Source organism: Dipteris shenzhenensis, chromosome 20 (assembly GCF_047967505.1).
Source record: "Dipteris shenzhenensis isolate YYH24624 ecotype China chromosome 20, Dip_SZ_1.0, whole genome shotgun sequence".
NCBI lineage: Eukaryota > Viridiplantae > Streptophyta > Polypodiopsida > Gleicheniales > Dipteridaceae > Dipteris > Dipteris shenzhenensis.
Window position 1 is genome coordinate 32,775,714 of NC_141615.1, and position 18,368 is coordinate 32,794,081.

At 43.7% G+C, this 18,368-nt stretch overlaps 1 protein-coding gene across 3 annotated transcripts in view; it reads left to right on the top strand.

Moving 5' to 3' along the window:
* Positions 1-4,468: 4,468 nt before the first annotated feature.
* LOC147889555 (S-adenosyl-L-methionine-dependent methyltransferases superfamily protein) overlaps positions 4,469-18,368 on the top strand; it is a 132,816-nt gene continuing 118,916 nt past the window's right edge. Inside the window, exon 1 of one of the 3 annotated variants that reach the window (XM_087391668.1) lies at positions 4,469-4,632. In XM_087391668.1, the coding sequence (XP_087247794.1) occupies positions 4,581-4,632 (52 nt within the window). In that variant the 5' untranslated portion in view covers positions 4,469-4,580. The remainder of the gene's footprint in view (positions 4,633-18,368) is intronic. The other 2 variants (XM_087391669.1, XM_087391667.1) reach the window with 2 other exon arrangements.

Below are 18,368 nucleotides of genomic sequence, written 5' to 3' on the forward strand. Positions count from 1 at the left end.
TCTTTGAAGGCCACACTATTGATAGATTTGATGGAGTATCCAAACCCGTAGGATTTCTAGCCTTTGCGGGGTTCTAGGACTCTGATATTATGAACTAAAATCACACAACGAATCAAATGTTAAATAGATGGATGCAAGACATAGAATCGTCATGTTTCATATTGTAATTACTTGTACAAGAGACAAACAAAAAACTAGGAGTGGAGTACAAAACAGTCAAAAATAATAGACTCTATAAACATTGTGTAATGTCAGAATATCAATTTCTCATCATAACATCTATCTCTTGGGGATTCTCTCTTACACATAGTGAAAAGGCATGTTGAAAACTAGGAGTTACTCCGAACAAATTGTCTCCTCATATCTGTAACTATTTTGAATTTATATTATTGCTTAAGTGTGTGTGTATGTAAAAAGTGATAATTTTAACTAAAAGCACTAATAAATAATTGAAGAACCCAAAATCAATCTAATTTAAAGGAAAAGCTCACGAATAAGTGTATCAATAAGAATGAGAGTTTTAAAATATATCAATAAGAATGAGAGTTTAAAAATATATATTTAAATACACACACACTCTCACACACACACACCCATGTATATGTATATGTATGTATGGATTATATATATATATATATATGCCAACCAAATGAAAAATGAATGAAGGAAAATATATAAAGATGCGGGGTGGGTTTTAAAAATAGATTAGTGGTAAGTAGGAACTAGAGAAGCAGCCAAGCAACACTAGGGATTGAACAAGGAATGTGCATCAACGGCCACACTGGTCCCACGCTGGTGATAATGCAAAGACAAACGCTCACTAGTTAGAAGTTTAAGCCAATTAATTACTAGGATAGTATGATCTATATAGCTACTTTGTTCAATGTTTACTACAAGATACACCCTAGAGTCTATTCTCTAAGCATATTAGAATGGCATATGTTCCAAAAGAAGTGATACAACCAAACATTATATTCCCTAAGCTATCCAAAATAATATACATCTCAAAAGGGGTAGTACAGCACAACATGTGCTTAAAAGAACATCACACAATCCAAAAAGAGTGTTGTAGCATATAAAGGTTCAACTAATTTGATGGGAGCAATCCCATGGTTAATCCAAGTCCACCAATACATAAATTTATAGTTGTTGCCACATAAGTGTCAAAACACAATAAATATTACATATTCAAAGTATCCTGCAAACTCTTGCAAGTTCAACAGTAGATATGCGTTCCCTGAGTGATAGAGGGATTCTTGAAATACAACTTCTCATAAAAAGTCTACTTCCCATAGGTAGGACCTTTGGGTTTTGCATAAGTTCTTCCATTATATGCTTGCTAGAGATGACAAAAAAATGCACATGCTAGAGGACTTCAAGCTGAGAACCTGTAGGTGAAATGAACTGGCTCACCTACATGCATCCATAGATACACCATGTTAAAACATGCATACTATGTCCCATGGGACTACAAGCTTCATAACCAGTTCATAGTTGTCATCCGTGGCACACCAACTAGACTTTTAGCAATCCATCATTCTTATTATTTTCATAAACAATGAAAAAAGAGCTCCCTTCTTCTAGAGTAGCTACACCCTCCTTGATTCTCCTTGCCTCTTACTCTCTTTGTGACTCCTCCTTTATGTATGTTGGGCTACATGTCGAGGTTCACTGCCTTGTCGCTATCCATGTCCATCTATCCTTCAAGGTTCAGGACCTCTCTTCCCCTCACACTAGCATTGCTACTTATGAAACACTACCTCGTTGCCAACCTCAATTCTTACTCAGCTGCATCGACCAACCATCCTAATGACCACTTTAGTTTTCCTTCTACACTTGCACCGACCTCTAGCCTCCCCATCTTGGTTTTCACTACCTTTTCCTTCCCCTCGGGTTGATGCCAGCCTACATGGTGCTTTTACTTGTGATCTATCCCCTTCCACTCATTGATTGAGCCCCTCTTAGCCTCTACTTTGTCTTATGTGTATGCTCCATGTTCTGCTGATTGCAAGCTACCTTACTAGTCACTCTTCATGCTCTTGCTCTTGAAGTCAATGTGCTCATTGTTTGGATACTACGAGCTGTCATCAATCGCCTTTCAACTTGGCCTCAAACTCGCTCTTCTTTTTGTATTTCCCACGTGTTGTTTCATTTATGTTTATGGCAGTCCCCTACTATATGATAGTTGTTTTATTTATTATATGTTAGTGTGTTGCCCTCCTTGCTTCTCCTTGCCTCTTACTCTCTTTGTGACTCCTCCTTTATGTATGCTGAGTTATCATGGCTACATGTTGAGGTCAACTGCCTCATCAATATCCGTGTCCGTTTCTCCTTCAAGGTTTAGGACCTCTCTTCCCCTCACACTAGCTTTGCTCCTTCCCAAACACTACCTTGTCGTTCGCCAACCTCTATTTTTACTCAATAGCATCAACCAACCATCTTGATGGCCACTCAGGTTTTCCTTCTACTCTTGCATAGGCCGCTAGCAAGCCTCTAGCCTCTCCATCTTGGTTTTCACTACATTTCCCTTCCCCTTGGGTTGATGCCAGCCTACATGGCACTCTCACTTGTGATATGTCCCCTTATGCTCATTAATTGAGCCCCTCTTAGCTCTACTTTGTCTTATGCACATACTCCATATTTTGCTCATTGCAAGCTACCACTAGTCACTCTTCATGTTCCTACTCTTCAAGTTAGTGTTTTCATTGTCTGGATATTGCGAGCTACCCTCGGTCACCTTCCCTCTTGGCCTCAAACTTGCTCTTCTTTAGTATTTCCCACTTGTTTCATTTATGTTTATGGAAGTCCCCTATTGTATGATAGCTGTTTTATTTATTATATGTTAATGCGTTGCCTTAAAGTTTTATGTAATTGCATATATTTATATGTGTGTGTCCACCCTTTCCTCCATTGATTATTCTCCTCTCTTTCCTCTTTTAGATATAGACTCAGGTTAACTTACCAATTCCCCTTTTGTTCCTTTTTCTTTTTTTAAATTCTCTCTCTCTCTCTCTCTCTTTATGTCTCTTTGTTGAGGAGCATTTAGGCACCTAGGCTAAGTAGAGTCATGCGGGAAGGTCACAAGTCATATGGAAGTTGGAAGGTCACAAGTCATGTGGAAGTTGGAAGGTCACAAGTCATATGGATGAGTGGCAGTTACCGAGGACCATGAGGAGTAGTTATAACTCCTTTTGGATAACAATATCTTGATGGTATGGCAATCAGACTCTTGTCTGATCAGGATTTCAAACCATGTATTCCCTTTTAACAAGTTGGATGCTGATCGGATGCACGATTCTCCATGCTCTTGGCTGTGTGTTGTTGGAAGAGGAAAGCTTTTGCTCCTATTTTTCTCTGTTGTATCTACTTTTGCATGAATGATACATTTTGAGCTCGTAATACAGTCTGACTAGCTTCTATTTCTGCATTGTCTTGTTGTCTTTGTATTGCTTATGCATATTCCTATTTTGGGAAAGTTTATCCCACAACACTCTTTCTTTTCTTTCTCACTATCTGTCTAATTCTCTCTCCCTCCCTCCCTCCCTCCCTCCCTCTCTCTCTCTCTATATATATATATATATAAAATTCATTTTCCTCTTAGTCTCCTCCTTTTAAGCTATTTCTAGCTTTAAGTAATTTTCTCATCTTTTAGCCTTTTCCCACTCTTTTAAAATTAAAGTTATTTCTTTTTCTATTTAATTCGTGCTTTAAGTGAACACTACCTCTTAATTCACCTCTTGCTCCCCCTCCCCCCCTTTCGCGCCCCCTCTTTTAGTTGGAATGTGTCTGTCTTCCCTCGCTCTTATATGCCCCCCCCCCGGTGTGTATTTGTGTGTGTGGGCCCCTGTCTATTCCTACACATGTGCTTCCCCCCTAGATCCCCTAACTCTCCTCTTTGTTTTCTCTCTCTCTCTCTCTCTCTCTCTCCTCCCCCTACACAAAAAGTGAAACATTAAATATTAAAATATATAATATAATGAAGGAGTCAAACTACGTGGCCCCAGGCTCCCCTAGCCACCCAGTGCCCTCGATCTGCCCGTCATTACAGTGCGCGGCATGTGTCACGACTTGCTGCGCAATTTCTGACCCTCAGCAATGTCAAGCACTGCGCCTTGCCTCGTCACAGTGCTTGCGATCGCGTTGCACCATGCTTTGTCTTTGTCCCCTGCGTAAATCGCCACGTGTCAATCCCCAGTTGCTGCACGGTCTGCTCTAAGCCTCTTAGCCTCTGCGCCACAAATGGCGCTGCGACATTTCTCCCGTGTAGGGGCCAAAGGCCTTTTGCCCTCTGCTCCTCTATCTATAAACGCCTCTCCCTGAGCCACGTGGCACAGCTCCGCTCCCACTTGGCACTCCAGTGTGGCGCTCCTCCCCGAGCCTCCCCGAACCTATAATTCCTCCCCGAACCTCCCGCGAAGCCCCCTTCCTCCCGAAGGCTCCACGTGGATCCTTTCCTTAAAGAATAGTATAGATATAGAAGTGTAGAAGCATAGATTTGAATTCTTGTCAAGTGGACGTTTTTGAATTCTTTTCAATTTGGGGGACTTATTATCAACAGAGATTGATCTACAAATAGGGAGATGGAGCCTGCACTTTTCTCTCCTGCGCTTCTGTTTGGCCAATTAGAGTCTGGTAAGCTTTTAATTGTTTAGGAAATTCTTGTTCTGAATGCATGGATTGGGCTTGGACGCTAGCTCAAATCAGGAAAGCGTCAAGTTTTCCTCCTGTCTGCGACTCTTCTGGGCAATTGATCATGAGTTCGCTCCCTGTCTCAAAACAATTTGTATCCACTAGCATTGCAAGCTAAGATCCAGTATCATGTTGAGGGGACGGACGGCGCTTTCTTGCTTACAGCAACCCAGCCTCTATAATACATATCGTCTCCTTTGTGATCCTTAGCTCACTAATGATAAGATTAATAGGATTTCTTACAGTGGCATCAGAGACAACTTTCGTGATTGCCTGTAGGAAATGCCCCGTATCTTTCTAGCCTCCATCTGATACCAACCTTCTCCCAGATCGCTTTCACCTTTTTGTGTTGAAGAAATGGAGAGGAGGTAAGACACTTTTGTTTCCCATTGCCTTATATGATTTGAAGGCGGCCTCTCCATGCCTTGGCCCTTCACAATGCACATTACGGACATGAGCAGTGTCACCTCCTGGCCCACATATATAATCTCAGGGCTGCTCAGGTAACCACCAAGAACCCCTCGTTAACCTTGCCCTGAACTTCTGAATATTGCCTACATATCCATTTAGTGCCTATGACATTCTTTCCATGATAGCATACACAATTCCCATGTGTTATTCTCAGCACGGGATTGTACTCAGAGACTAAGGCTTCTTGCCAATTTTTGCTTTTGATGGCTTTCCTAAATGGTTGGGTTCTTGCCTATAATTCTTGTCTCTCTCCACAAATGCTGCATTTGAGAAACTAGAATACTTCTCAATCACCCTTTGTGACCCTCTGGGGTTCTTTGGTAGTTGTTTCATGGAGCTCTTTAACATCGGATCGTTTATAAGATGCATGTTGAGAATGGTGCAAATTGCACCATAGAGATAGGGTTCATAGGGATAGGTTCATAGGGACAGTCTTTAATTCTAACCTTATGGGGTAAAGATATCTTTATTGTTTATCATGTTCATAATACAAGGAGTATACAACTAGTCATCTCCACTTCTCTCCATTCTTTGATGGGTCACCTGTTGAGGTAGTTTCATCATACACTTATCTTGGGGTCATCTTTTCCGGACCCATCTTCACTATGAGACCCACGATGCAGGCACGCTTGAGCAGAGGATATGCTTCATTGGCTAGACTAGAGAGGTAGTGCTTCCGCTCTCACTTTCAGGATCCACGGACCAAAGGGTTGCTTTTTGACTCCTTGGTCCGTCCAGCAAGGATGTATGGCAGTCCATGCTTGGGGCCAGACTTGTCGGATACAGAGTGGGCCAGGGTGGAGCGGCTACAGGTTCTCATGTTATCACGGATGATCCGTGGTAAGCCATCCATTCCTTACCAGATCATTCGGGCGGAGTTTGGGTCACCCCCATTACAGCTAGATGCGGCATTTCAGGTCATCACGTATCTATACCGAGTCAGGGAGTATGGAGATTATACCTTTGGGCGTAGCAGGCTACCATGGCTAGCACTGTCCTCTTCTATGGCACTTGCAGCAGGAGGAGACCAGAGGTGCTGGTATGCACGCATAGAGAGATGGTTCGAGGGACTGGCACTCCACATGGACAGACTACCCCCATTCCAGTACAGCATGGATGCTCCGTTTTCTCCCCTCCTATCACACAATGTCAATCAGGTTATCTGTGAGGATCTATTACAGCTACACACATTCTGGACCTAGCTGGCCCTGAGTGATCTTCTAGTGAAGCTGGGCTTCTACAGAGATTACTTCTTACATATCACGGTGGAGGGTTTCATTGACCCACCATCAGGATACACTTAGATTTACTTACTTCACTCACTAAGGATCTCTCTTGGGCAGTTCCGGGTCTCTTCACATAGACTTCGTATCGAGAGCGGCAGCGCAGAGCGACTATAGGCGCATATGCACTTTGTGTGACATGCAGGAAGTTGAGACAGAGGAGCACTTCATCTTCAGATGTCCTGTTTATCCTGAGATCCACGGGTGTTTCTATTGCCTCTTCAGAGATAGCTATGGGGTTCTCCTACCCAGACTAGCGATGTTTGGCAGGTTTCGTTCATCATGAGGCACTCAAACACCGCGAGAGGATACTTCGAGCACGGAGACGGGAGTAGATTTTTTCCTTGGCTGATCTCTCTCAGAGCTCTATCACGGAGTTTTTCCAGCGAGATCACATGGACACCCACAGGACGAGGCCTTGACATGACCGTGACCCGGAGCCTGTGACCCGACAGCTTAGACAGAGGGTTGACACACAGATCACACTTGGGGACATCCCTCCATGTTTAGAGTTGGGTCTCGCCCGACGGGGGTCACAGTAGCCCTGGTTAGACGCAGAGCTATGACCAGGAGACATGCCAGGGCTGCACCTTTGAGTGGCTAACAACACTCTATCACTGATTTCATGCCTCCATTGCCACATTCACCCTGATGTCTTGATGGTGATGATGATGATGATGATGATGATGATGATGAGATAGTTGACTACCGGCATGACATGACTATGTTGTACTTAGGATTTGTACTTAGGATTTAGTATTGACATTCTGCATGTTTTGCATTTGCATTGGTGTGGATGCTCGTTTAGTAGCTCCACAACCACAGCTCGTTTGTACCAGGTTTTTCACAGTCTCATAGACCCATCGGTCTTCCGAAGACTTTAATAAACTTTCGTTCTTTCTTTCTCCCCCCAATCCTCCAACATGGTATCAGAACCTATGGTGCTTCATCCTTTGTAGGCAAAGTGTAAGCCCTTATGTCAAGGTATAAGCTTGTTAGAATTCTGGTCATGTATTATAGGGAGCAAGGGTTGTTATGTGGGTGTGTTAGTCCAAGATAGTGGTAGTGTTCTCCTATTCTCTCCTTGGGCTGTGGCTGTTAGTTGGGGGCTGTGCTAGGGCAAGTTACTGGATGTAGGCTGGATGAAGGGTTGTATATAAGCCCTAATCAAGGGGCTGGTAAGGGCCACATATGGCTAGGTACAGAATGATTGGTGGGGCCCAGTCAGGCCAGCCAACCACCCGACCTTTGGATCGGATCAGCTGACCACATGGGTCAGGTTAAACCAACCAGCCAACCTTGGACCAATCGGGCCAGTCGGTCTGACTGGAGCAGACCGACTAGCAGGGTTCCTTCTGTACGAATAGGATACTTTTGGCCCTTTATATTGTATCTTCCAAAGCGGTTTTTCTCAGCAAGTAGAGTACATTTCTTGCAGCACATCCCTTGCGTTTTCTTGTGCAATAATTTCTCTCTCTATTTGCATTTCTGCAATCTCTCTTTTTGCACAGTTCCGCTGCTGCAACTTTGACATGATCACAAGGATCCTTCGACACAGGAAAGCACACAGGACAGTTAGCGGTTGACTGTGACATCGTATCAAAGCACAAGGATCCTTGGACACAGGAAAGCACACAGGATAGTTAGTGGTTGATTGGAGCAGGTGTGGACAGCTCAGGACAAGCAGAAGGAGCCAGAAGGAGGCTTCGTTAAAGACAAACACCTTGCGAACAGCCTACAGCCTCTTCTTTCCTTTCTTTTCCACCCACTCTCCCTTCATAAGAGCAAGCCCAAACTCCTCCAAGATGGCAGATTTGCTTGAGATGGCTGAGAAGCCGTGAAGGTTCCTCTCCTTTTTACATTATTGATGGGATGGAAACAACTAGCATATTTGGAAGGTTATTATGGAGTCAGTGCTGCAAACCTATGACTTGGCTGATTTCATTTTGGTTGGAGTTGTAAGGCAAGGTGCGGAGGAGGATCTTGGCATCCTAGTGCAAAGGAGTGGGAATCCTTGGCACAGTTGTGGAATCGTATCAATGCCTGCGTATGTTTCTTCATCTTCCTCAAATGACATTTTAGGTGCTCAATCACGACAAGCACATGACGCTGCCGAAAGGAATTTGGGAGCACTTGGCCTTCTCTACAATAGGTTCACTCATGACGTGCATCTCCTTGGAAGGGCAGATGTGAGTGCTGAATCCTGCGAAGTCCTCAAAGATGTGGAAGCACATCAACAAGCTGCTAAAGAGCAGGAGGTCCTTGAAGCCTAAAAAGCCCTCTCATGTCTATGCAAGTTTAAATATGTTTTACAAAATAGTTTGTTTTACGATAAATATTTCAAAGTGAGCAGGTTGAGCACAAGCTCCACAAAGGCAGGTCAAGTTTCATATTTTTCAACACATGCTTGAGTTTATGAATGCTCATAGATCAGCATTCTTTCCACAATTCAGCAGCCTTCCACAGTGAAGCATCTTAGTGTTCTCATGGGTAGACACTCTTAACAGAATATAGATAAGCATCTATCACTATGCCCCGACAGTCTCTCTTCGAGAAGCTCTTTGAAACAATTTGAAGCATCTTTGAATTTGGGTACTTGACTCCGCAACTCTCTTCATCAGGCTCTAAACATGCAAGTCATCCTAAAACACAGGTTTCATTTATGCAGCACCATCCACCTCTGGTACCACTAATCTTGATACGAACATGTTAGCTTCTTCAAATTATTGAGGTACTAAGAACAAGTCCTGGTAGGTATCCCCCTCATGAACGGTTTCAATCTTGCAAAGCACCAAGTGTCCCAAGTTTGGTTCAACCAGTTTTTGAACTGACACCATTCGTAAATAGATCCAAAAGAAACTACATGATCTCTAGTAGGTATATGTATGACCTGTAGGTTTTAACTGGTTCACTATTGGGTACTATGGTGGAGCCTCCCCATCACCTGTACTAGTAAGTGTCCCAAACTTCTCAAGTCGTTAAGACAAACCTTTGTGGCAATCTTGTAGCAAGTGCTGAATGCTTCCACAATGAGAACTCTCCCTTTCTCCGAGCAACTGAGAACTCCTGTATATATAGTCGCCGCCCCAAAGCAAAGTGCTAAAGTCTCCCATAAAATAAATTGACATTAGATATCCTGGAATTCATTGCCATTGAAGCAAGCTGCGCACCTTCTGGAATTACCCTCCACCATCATGCAACTGTGTAGTTCCTAACTAGCCATGGAGAACTTGAAGTGCCTGTCTTCATCTTTGCTGGTAGTACTAGCCTTGTCCTCAGGTCCTCTGACTAAGCAACATCTGCATCCCCCACCACAAAGTCCAAGCTAGAGGATCATTTGTAAATGTCTCGCATGAACACTGTCACTCTTGGTATGTAAAGCTCACCTCATGAATGCTACGAGCAAGTGCTAAGAGAAGTTGATTAATTGCCACATTTGCCATATTGTCTGATTCTGTTACCTTCCGGGACCTAATTCGGGAATTCTGTGTAATTTGCCCTTGGTAAGAAGGCCGAATATGCCAGCTTTGTTGAGAAGGTCCAAATACCTCTTCGTACTTCAGCTTTGATGAGAAGACTTCGCTGACCTCCAACAAGCCACCAACTCCTTGATGGTCACATGTAAAGTGTAATCATAGATGAGAATCATGGTGTTACAATGAATGACTGCTTGCTACACAAACTTTCAAGCTTGTATGGAAAATGGGTCTTACTCTAGCTTTGTCTTTGTACTTTCAGATTTGAGCATTGACGCTGTGGAACTGAAAAATTTGTTGCAATTGTCTTCAAGGGATATTGCATTACACAGTTTGATCTGCATACAACTATTTCAGCTCATTCACAATGAGGACTTATGGAAACTTATTTATCAGCTGGCTGAAAATCTTACAATGATATTAACTTGGGAATCGTGCCGTGTACGAAAAGGTTAAGTTGGGGCAGCTCTGCAAAAGAACTAACCGAGCTTGAAGGAGCCACTTGGAGGAGAATAATTGCAAGAGAATGTCTTGTCATTCCAATTTAGTGTTCATGTTATATGTAAGTTCCTAGTGTTGTGTGGGGAAGGGCCCACAAGCATGCAGCTGGTGAATGGTATTGTAACACAGGTTTGGTTGCAAGATGTTTTGAATGTCAACATTTGCAAGTTCATGCTTCACCTTCAAGAAAGAAGGGTACTTGCTAGACTACTTGATTGGAGCTTGGTTAGTGGTATTTGAGGGTCATGGGAGAGATAAGTTGCTCAATGGTGCTCAGTTGTTGTCTGTTGCACACTTTCTTCTTCCTACAGGAAGATCATGGGAGTAGCACCACTTTGATTCCACCCAGCCAATTCTTGTTGAAGCGTGAGAGCTGACAGAGAGTCGAAAATCCAGAATCATACATGAAAAGCACCTTCTCCTTCTCTCACTAGCTCCAACAAGCCCCATCTCCCTAGATGGATCTAGATGCCACATGTCATTATCATAGGGCCTTCCTAATGCAACATTTCACCCCTCTCTTGGGATACTTTAATTTCCTTTGCCCCTAGGCACATTCCTTGCATTAGGCCCTTAGCCTTAGATCCACCTAGTCTGGTGCTATCAGCCCTCACATAGGACCTTGACATTAATTCCCTCCCGATCATTTACATGAAGCGCAAACAAATATATTACAAACATAGATCCTTTAAGGGAAATGTCGACTGATTCTTCCGAGGTCATGCTACCTCGGCTAGAGCGTAACATTCCTTCCCTCTTCAGACACGAGCGTCCTCGATGATAAAGTCTGGGAACACTCTCCGCAACTGGTATACGGATTCCCAGGTAGCTTCTGATAGAGGTTGACCATGCCATGCAACCAACACAGTGGGTATCTTCCGAGTTCGTATTTGCATTGTTCCTCGGTCCAAGATTCTTGTTGGTTTGCGCCTTGCATTATCCTCTATCTTCTGAAACAAAACCACACCTTCGATTAGTGAGTCACCTGTATGTAAGAATTTCTTTAAGCGCGAAACATGAAACACTGGGTGCACCTTACACCCCTGTGGCAATTCTAATTTATAGGCTACCTTGCCTATTCTCTTTAGAATTAACCACGGCCCACAATATCGAGGTGATAACTTAGCACACTCTCCTGAAGTTAACGACTTCAAGTGCGAAGGAACTCTAAGAAAAACTTTTTCAACGACTTCGAGTGCGAAGGAACTCTAAGAAAAACTTTTTCTCCTTCCTTATATACTCTTATAGACCGGTTTTCATCTGCATACACCTTGGCTCTATCCATAGCGTGGCGGATATTAGCTCTCGCAAGTGCTAGCATCTCCCGCATCTGAACCACAAAGTTCGCGGCACTAGGCACTTTCTGAGGTACTCCAACTATAGTTGGATTTGCTGGTCTGTAACCATAGTTCAGCTCAAACGGACTGAACCCTGTAGAGGAATGTTTTCTATCATTGTAGGTAAACTCTAACAATGGCAACCACTTGTCCCACGTATGTTGCCTTAATGACACATATGCCCTCAGCATATCTTCTAAAGTCTGGTTGACTCTCTCCGTCTGACCATCCGTTTCAGGATGATCCCCACTACTCATTCCCAACTCAGTCCTTAGTGTCTCAAATACCACTGTCCAAAAATGACCGGTAAATCTGACATCTCTGTCTGACACTATGGATCTAGGCAATCCATGCGGACGAAATATATGTCTAATAAACAAATCCGCCACTTGCGGGGCACTAACAGACTCTCTAGTCGGAATGAAGTGAGCCATCTTGGTTAGACGATCAACCACCACAAGGATAGAATCATACCCTCCTTGTGTTGTAGGCAGCCCTACAATAAAGTCCATGGAAATGCTCTCCCACTTACTTAGTGGTATTTCCAAGCGCTGTAAAAGTCCGGGTGGCTTCAGCCGCTCGGCCTTGCTTACCTGACACGAGAAACACCGTGTCACATATTCATAAATATGCTTTTTCATCTTTGGCCAAAAGAAATCTCGCTTCACGAGATCATATGTCTTCTCGACTCCTGGATGTCCCGCACATGGGCTATCATGGCACTGTCGAATGACTCTCTGCGTGAGATCATTCTGACTAGGTACTACAACCTTGCCATTTCTTTTTAGCATACCATCCCTTATGGTATATCTTGCATATGTTTGGCCTTTTCTGGATGCCAGGTCATCCTTTTCTTCCTCGGGTCTATACACATGAGCTTTAGGCCATAAGCTCTGGACAAACTCGTCCATCTTTTGAGTTTCTCTAATCTCGGTCATTAGAGCACTCTCTAATACCGTGAAACTCATATTGTGCATAATGCGAGACAACGCATCAGCAACCTTATTATCCTTTCCTCTTCGGTACCGAATCGTCAAATTAAACTCCTGCATGAGCTTTGCCCACCTAGCTTGGCGGCCCCTCAAGTCAGGCTGTTTACAAAAATGTTTCAGAGTATCATGATCCACATCCACATAAAACTCTGAACCATACAAATAATGCCTCCATGTTTTCAAAGCATGGATAACAGCATACAACTCCAATTCATGAGTTGGCCAATTCCTTTGAGAGGGAGAAAGCTTCTTGCTTTCAAAGGCTACTGGCCTTCCCTCTTGAAGGAGAACTGCTCCTACCGCAATGCCACTTGCATCGGTTTCCAGGAACAACGGTTTCTGGGGATCAACTATTTTTAACACCGGTCCTGTGACCACAGCTTGTTTTATGGTGTTAAAACTTTCTTGTTGATTCTGTCCCCATATAAAAGGTACTTTATTTGAGGTGAGATCAGTCAATGGCGATACTATTTCGGAATCCTTTGATATGCCTTCTATAAAATTGGACAAATCCCAAGAATGATCGCAACGCGGTCAGACTCTGAGGGATTGGCCAAGTCAGTATCGCAGCCACTTTCTTTCGATCCATTTCTACCCCCTCTGTAGTAATTATGAATCCTAAATATTCAAGCCTAACCATGCACAGTATAGTTTTCTTTTTATTTACATAAAGACTGGCTTTCCTCAAAGTACTGAACACTATTCTTAAGTGTTCATGATGCTCAGTAATACTTTTACTGAATATCAGAATATTGTCAATAAAATGTACTACAAACTTTTTGATATACGGACGTAGTAAATCGTTCATCAGCATGACGAAGATAGCTGGAGCATTGGTAAGTCCAAAGGGCATTACCAAAAACTCATAATGACCAAACCTGCTTCTGAAAGCGGTTTTATACACATCCTCGGCTCTAATCCGGATCCGATGGTAGCCACACTTAAGATCTATCTTGCTGAAAATCACGGCTCCATGTAATGCATCTAGCAAATCATCAATCCGAGCCATCGGATATCTGTGCTTAACAGTGATATTATTCAATGCTCTGTAATCTATATAGAGGCGAAACGTATCATCCTTTTTCTTCTTTAATATCACCGGCGAAGCAAAAGGTGAGAAACTTGGTTGAATCTGCCCCAACTTGAGGTATTCTTCCAGTTGTCTACGCACCTCCGCTTCTTCAGTAAAACTCATTCTATAGGGAGGTCTATTTACAGGTTCGGCCCTCGGGATCAGTTCAATCTTATGCTGAACATTCTGCTCTGGAGGTAACCTATAAGGTAGTTCATCCCTAAAACATTCAGAGAACTCCTCTATTATTAGATCAGCCAGCTTGGCCATCTCTCCACTTTGTGCAACATCAGTGCTAACCGAAGAATCATCAACCGGCTCTACCGATGCTGTACAAAGAAATAAAAACTCTTCTTGAGCTTTTCGGATTTCCATCACGGAAACCAACGGTCCCTGAGGTACATCTTTCTCACCTCGTAAGACATAAAGCACATCATTCATCTTGAATTGATATACGTGCTTTTTCCAATCAATAGCTGGATTCTTCCTAGAATGCCACGCCATACCCAGGGCTATATCTGCATGAGCAAGCTTGGTCATTTCAAAATCAAGCTTCTCAGCATAGTCCTGAATACGAAGCTCCAACTGGGTAACCCTTTGGTCCCATACTTCAGTTGAACTTCCATCTGCCATCCTGTCTGTATACGCATAGTCAGATGGGCTAGTCTTTAACTTCAGCCTCTTCACGAGCTTGGAGTTAATCACATTGTGAGTTGACACCGAGTCAAACAACACAATGACATCATGATTGGCCACTTGCCCTTTCATTTTAATTAACTCCGTATCATTAAAGGCTGTATATCCCGTTGCTGCGGGCTTAGATAGGATGTTATCAGGTGCACTCGTTACTAACTTAGCAACAGATACACATAACAAACAAGGTACTGATCTCTGAGAAGATCCCACTAGCTGAATCTGCATCTCTTCCGCTCTGGGACTTCCCTCCATTTCCACGTCGCATTCTGAGACTACCATCTCAGCCATCCGACGATCCTTATTTCGTGGAAAATCCTTCCACTGATGAGGCTGAAGGCAACCAAAACATAAGCCTTCTCTCCTCGCTTTTTCTCTTTGCTCTGGGTTTAAGAGAGACTTAGACCAAGCCCGGGCTGCCATTGGCATTACTTTCCTCTTCACTCCAATGGTGGTACTTGATTTAGGAGTTTCAGCTGGTTTCGCCTGCTTGGCTTGACCACTCGGCTGAGAACCACTCCCTTTACTAATCCATTTCTTCTTAAACCCAGATTTCTTTTGGTACCCATACTGGGTTCCGACCTGTGCAAACCCACTTGGCGTGCTGTCCTTGGCATCTTCGTAGTTCAAGGCTATGGCTATTGCATCACTCAACGTGTTCGCGTACTTAGCCCGAACTTCTATTTTAATCCGATCATTCAATCCTAATATGAAATCTTTCACTTGGATTGATTGAGGCAGGGGTTCATCAACCTTCATTACGCTCTCTCGAAACTATCAGTGTATTCTGCCACTGACAAATTTCTCTGACGAAGGTTTCTATACTGATCCCAAGCTCGGGATGCTTCATCAGGAGGTAAGAAGTGTTTCCTAAATTCCCTTTTAAACCCCTCCCAGGTAGTGGATGCTATACCATCTTTTTAATCCACCTCCGATCCGCTGCCTCACTAAACATGTGGGTGGCCTCGCGGATCTTCTTGATATCATTTTTGATTTCATAAATGGCGAACGCCTCGTCCCATTTGTGTAACCAGGTCTCAATGATATCAGAACTACGGTCATTCATCGACTAGAATACTTTTCCGGCCTATAATTGGCAATATTAGGTACTTTAGCCTTTTTAGGCTCGACCGTATGGACACTAGACTCCGGTTCCATTACTCCGGTTCCATTGGAGCCTTTCCCTTCTCATCTTGAGAAGGTTTGGCAGACATACTGTGTATCACTCTTCTAAGTTCAGACTGCCTTGCATTGGCCTGTAACTGTTGCGCTAATAACTGCTGCAGGGCATCCTCAAGTAATGCAATCTTGCCAGATAAGGTGTGAGCTACTGGACGCGACACCTACTGGGTCGGCCGGACTCCTGACTCACCAGGGTCAATGGGTGTTTAAAAAAAAAAAAAAAAAACACACTGCTAGAACACTTTATTTACAAACTGACACAATTCAGTGTAGTGGCACTCTGACACAATTCCCTATACTAGGGAATACCTGCAATCCCAGATTCACACTAACTAGGTATTTGACACAGGCATATATCCAAATCCCGCTTTTCCCTATACTAGGGAAATTCTTGCAAATCAACTCTGACTGAAGCACACAGGCATAGTCTCAAGCATAATCTGTCCTTGCTATAGCATCGAACCTTCATGCAGACTAATTATTAACAAAAACCTCTTCATGCAAGCGGAGCATCAACAAAGACTAAGATCGGGAAAAAAAAACACAGAATTGGCGAATGCTCAAGAAAGCTCCCTGGTCGTTCGCTCCTCAGCTCCACGTCGTTCAAGCCCCTACGCTCCTGCGACAGGTTGTCAGCCTAGAGCTGGGCTGTACTGTCAGCCTATCGCCGTATCGCATCGAAGGCCAGCACCGAGCGCCGATCAAACCTCTACTTGAGTGCCAATCAAATCTCTACTTGAGCGCCGATCAAATCTCTCCGTTTGGAATCTGTCTTAGCCTACGAGCCGCCTGCGTGGCCTTGGAGGGCTTTGACTGTAAGTCCGCTAGGGAAGCAGGTCGAAATCTATTACAAGCCAGCCAGCCACGTAGCACATCGAAAGCCTCCCGTAACACGAGCCCCTGTTAAGCCCGAGCAAATATTACGAACAGTGCGGGAGGACCACCGAACAGACACGTCGTTCGTTGTCACGGGCAGCAACACCTCCAAACAGTGGGGGAGGACCACCGAACAGACACGTCGTTCGTTGTCACGGGCAGCAACACCTCCAAAATTCATCGATCACGCATCGTCACAATTCACGTATCGCTTCAGATTACGTTGCTGGTGTCACGCTCACGATGCGCTTCACATAACCCACGCTCCCTTCTTCTTACATAATTCCCTCGTCCACCAACGAGCAACTGATACGTTCTTCAACTAGCTACAGCAGAATCACGTTTCATCCGATCACATGGATCCCCTCTCTCACCTAGCCTGGGCTCAGCAAGTGAGACAGACACTTCAATGCTTCTGGTGATGATTCTTGCCACCAGAAACACTAAAATCATCTATGAAAGCATGTATAAATGTTTGCAAAAAATCTTGAAAAATCCCAGTACCATTCTCTAGAAGGTTGCCAAAGACCAAATTGATAACTTTGCAAGCAAAGGCTCCCCACTTAGTGATAAAGATTTTCTCCTCTTTATCTTCAGGTGTCATCCAAACCTGAAACCATAGACTTGAATAAACATGCCATATTGACAATGTTACGCTCTAGCCGAGGTAGCATGACCTCGGAAGAATCAGTCGACATTTCCCTTAAAGGATCTATGTTTGTAATATATTTGTTTGCGCTTCATGTAAATGATCGGGAGGGAATTAATGTCAAGGTCCTAGGTGAGGGCTGATAGCACCAGACTAGGTGGATCTAAGGCTAAGGGCCTAATGCAAGGAATGTGCCTAGGGGCAAAGGAAATTAAAGTATCCCAAGAGAGGGGTGAAATGTTGCATTAGGAAGGCCCTATGATGATGACATGTGGCATCTAGATCCATCTAGGGAGATGGGGCTTGTTGGAGCTAGTGAGAGAAGGAGAAGGTGCTTTTCACGTATGATTCTCGATTTTCGACTCTCTGTCAGCTCTCATGCTTCAACAGGAATTGGCTGGGTGGAATCAAAGTGGTGCTACGCTCAAGTAAGTCTTAACACAATGTTGTGTGCTTTTTGTGTTAATAGTGCTATGCTCTTAGATCATGTCGTCTCAGCAGAAGGTATAGCAGTTAAGCTGGCTGAAGTGGTGGTCATTCGGTTAGCTTAAGATCTGCAAACAAAAAGTAGCACTTATTTGAGTAGTAGCATGGGCAGTTGACCCTGAAGCAAATGGATATAAAAAAGACTCTGGCATTCAGCTGTTCTTCCGATACTCCCTCTGTGTCTACCAAAACAAGTTTAAAGAATATGTTTTGTTGAGCATCTTCATTGGGTCCAACCTAGAACCTCAAAAGCAATGATAGAGAAAAATAGGGAGTTTGTGTCAATTTTCTGTAGGCGGAAACCGGGCCCTCACAGAGTGTAAATGAGCATGGAAAATGAAATGCTAATGAATTCCATGGTTTGTGGTAATGAAGGCCTTCAGAATTAAGCATTGTTGAGGATGCAAAATTGAACAACTTCTTGGAAGAGCTTATTTGTTTACTAGGGGATGGGCTTTGGTGTATCCAATGACAAGGAAAGATTGTGGTACCATGCTTACATGACCCTTGTCAGGGCTGATTTGTTCTCTTAGATTATTGGCTGTTTGGAGGCTAGACACACAATGTTGAGGCATTATCCTTTGCCGATATCTGGCCATGTTGACAGTCTGCAGGTTCAAAAAGGAGATGAGGAACCTCTGATTGGAAGAATGGATCACAA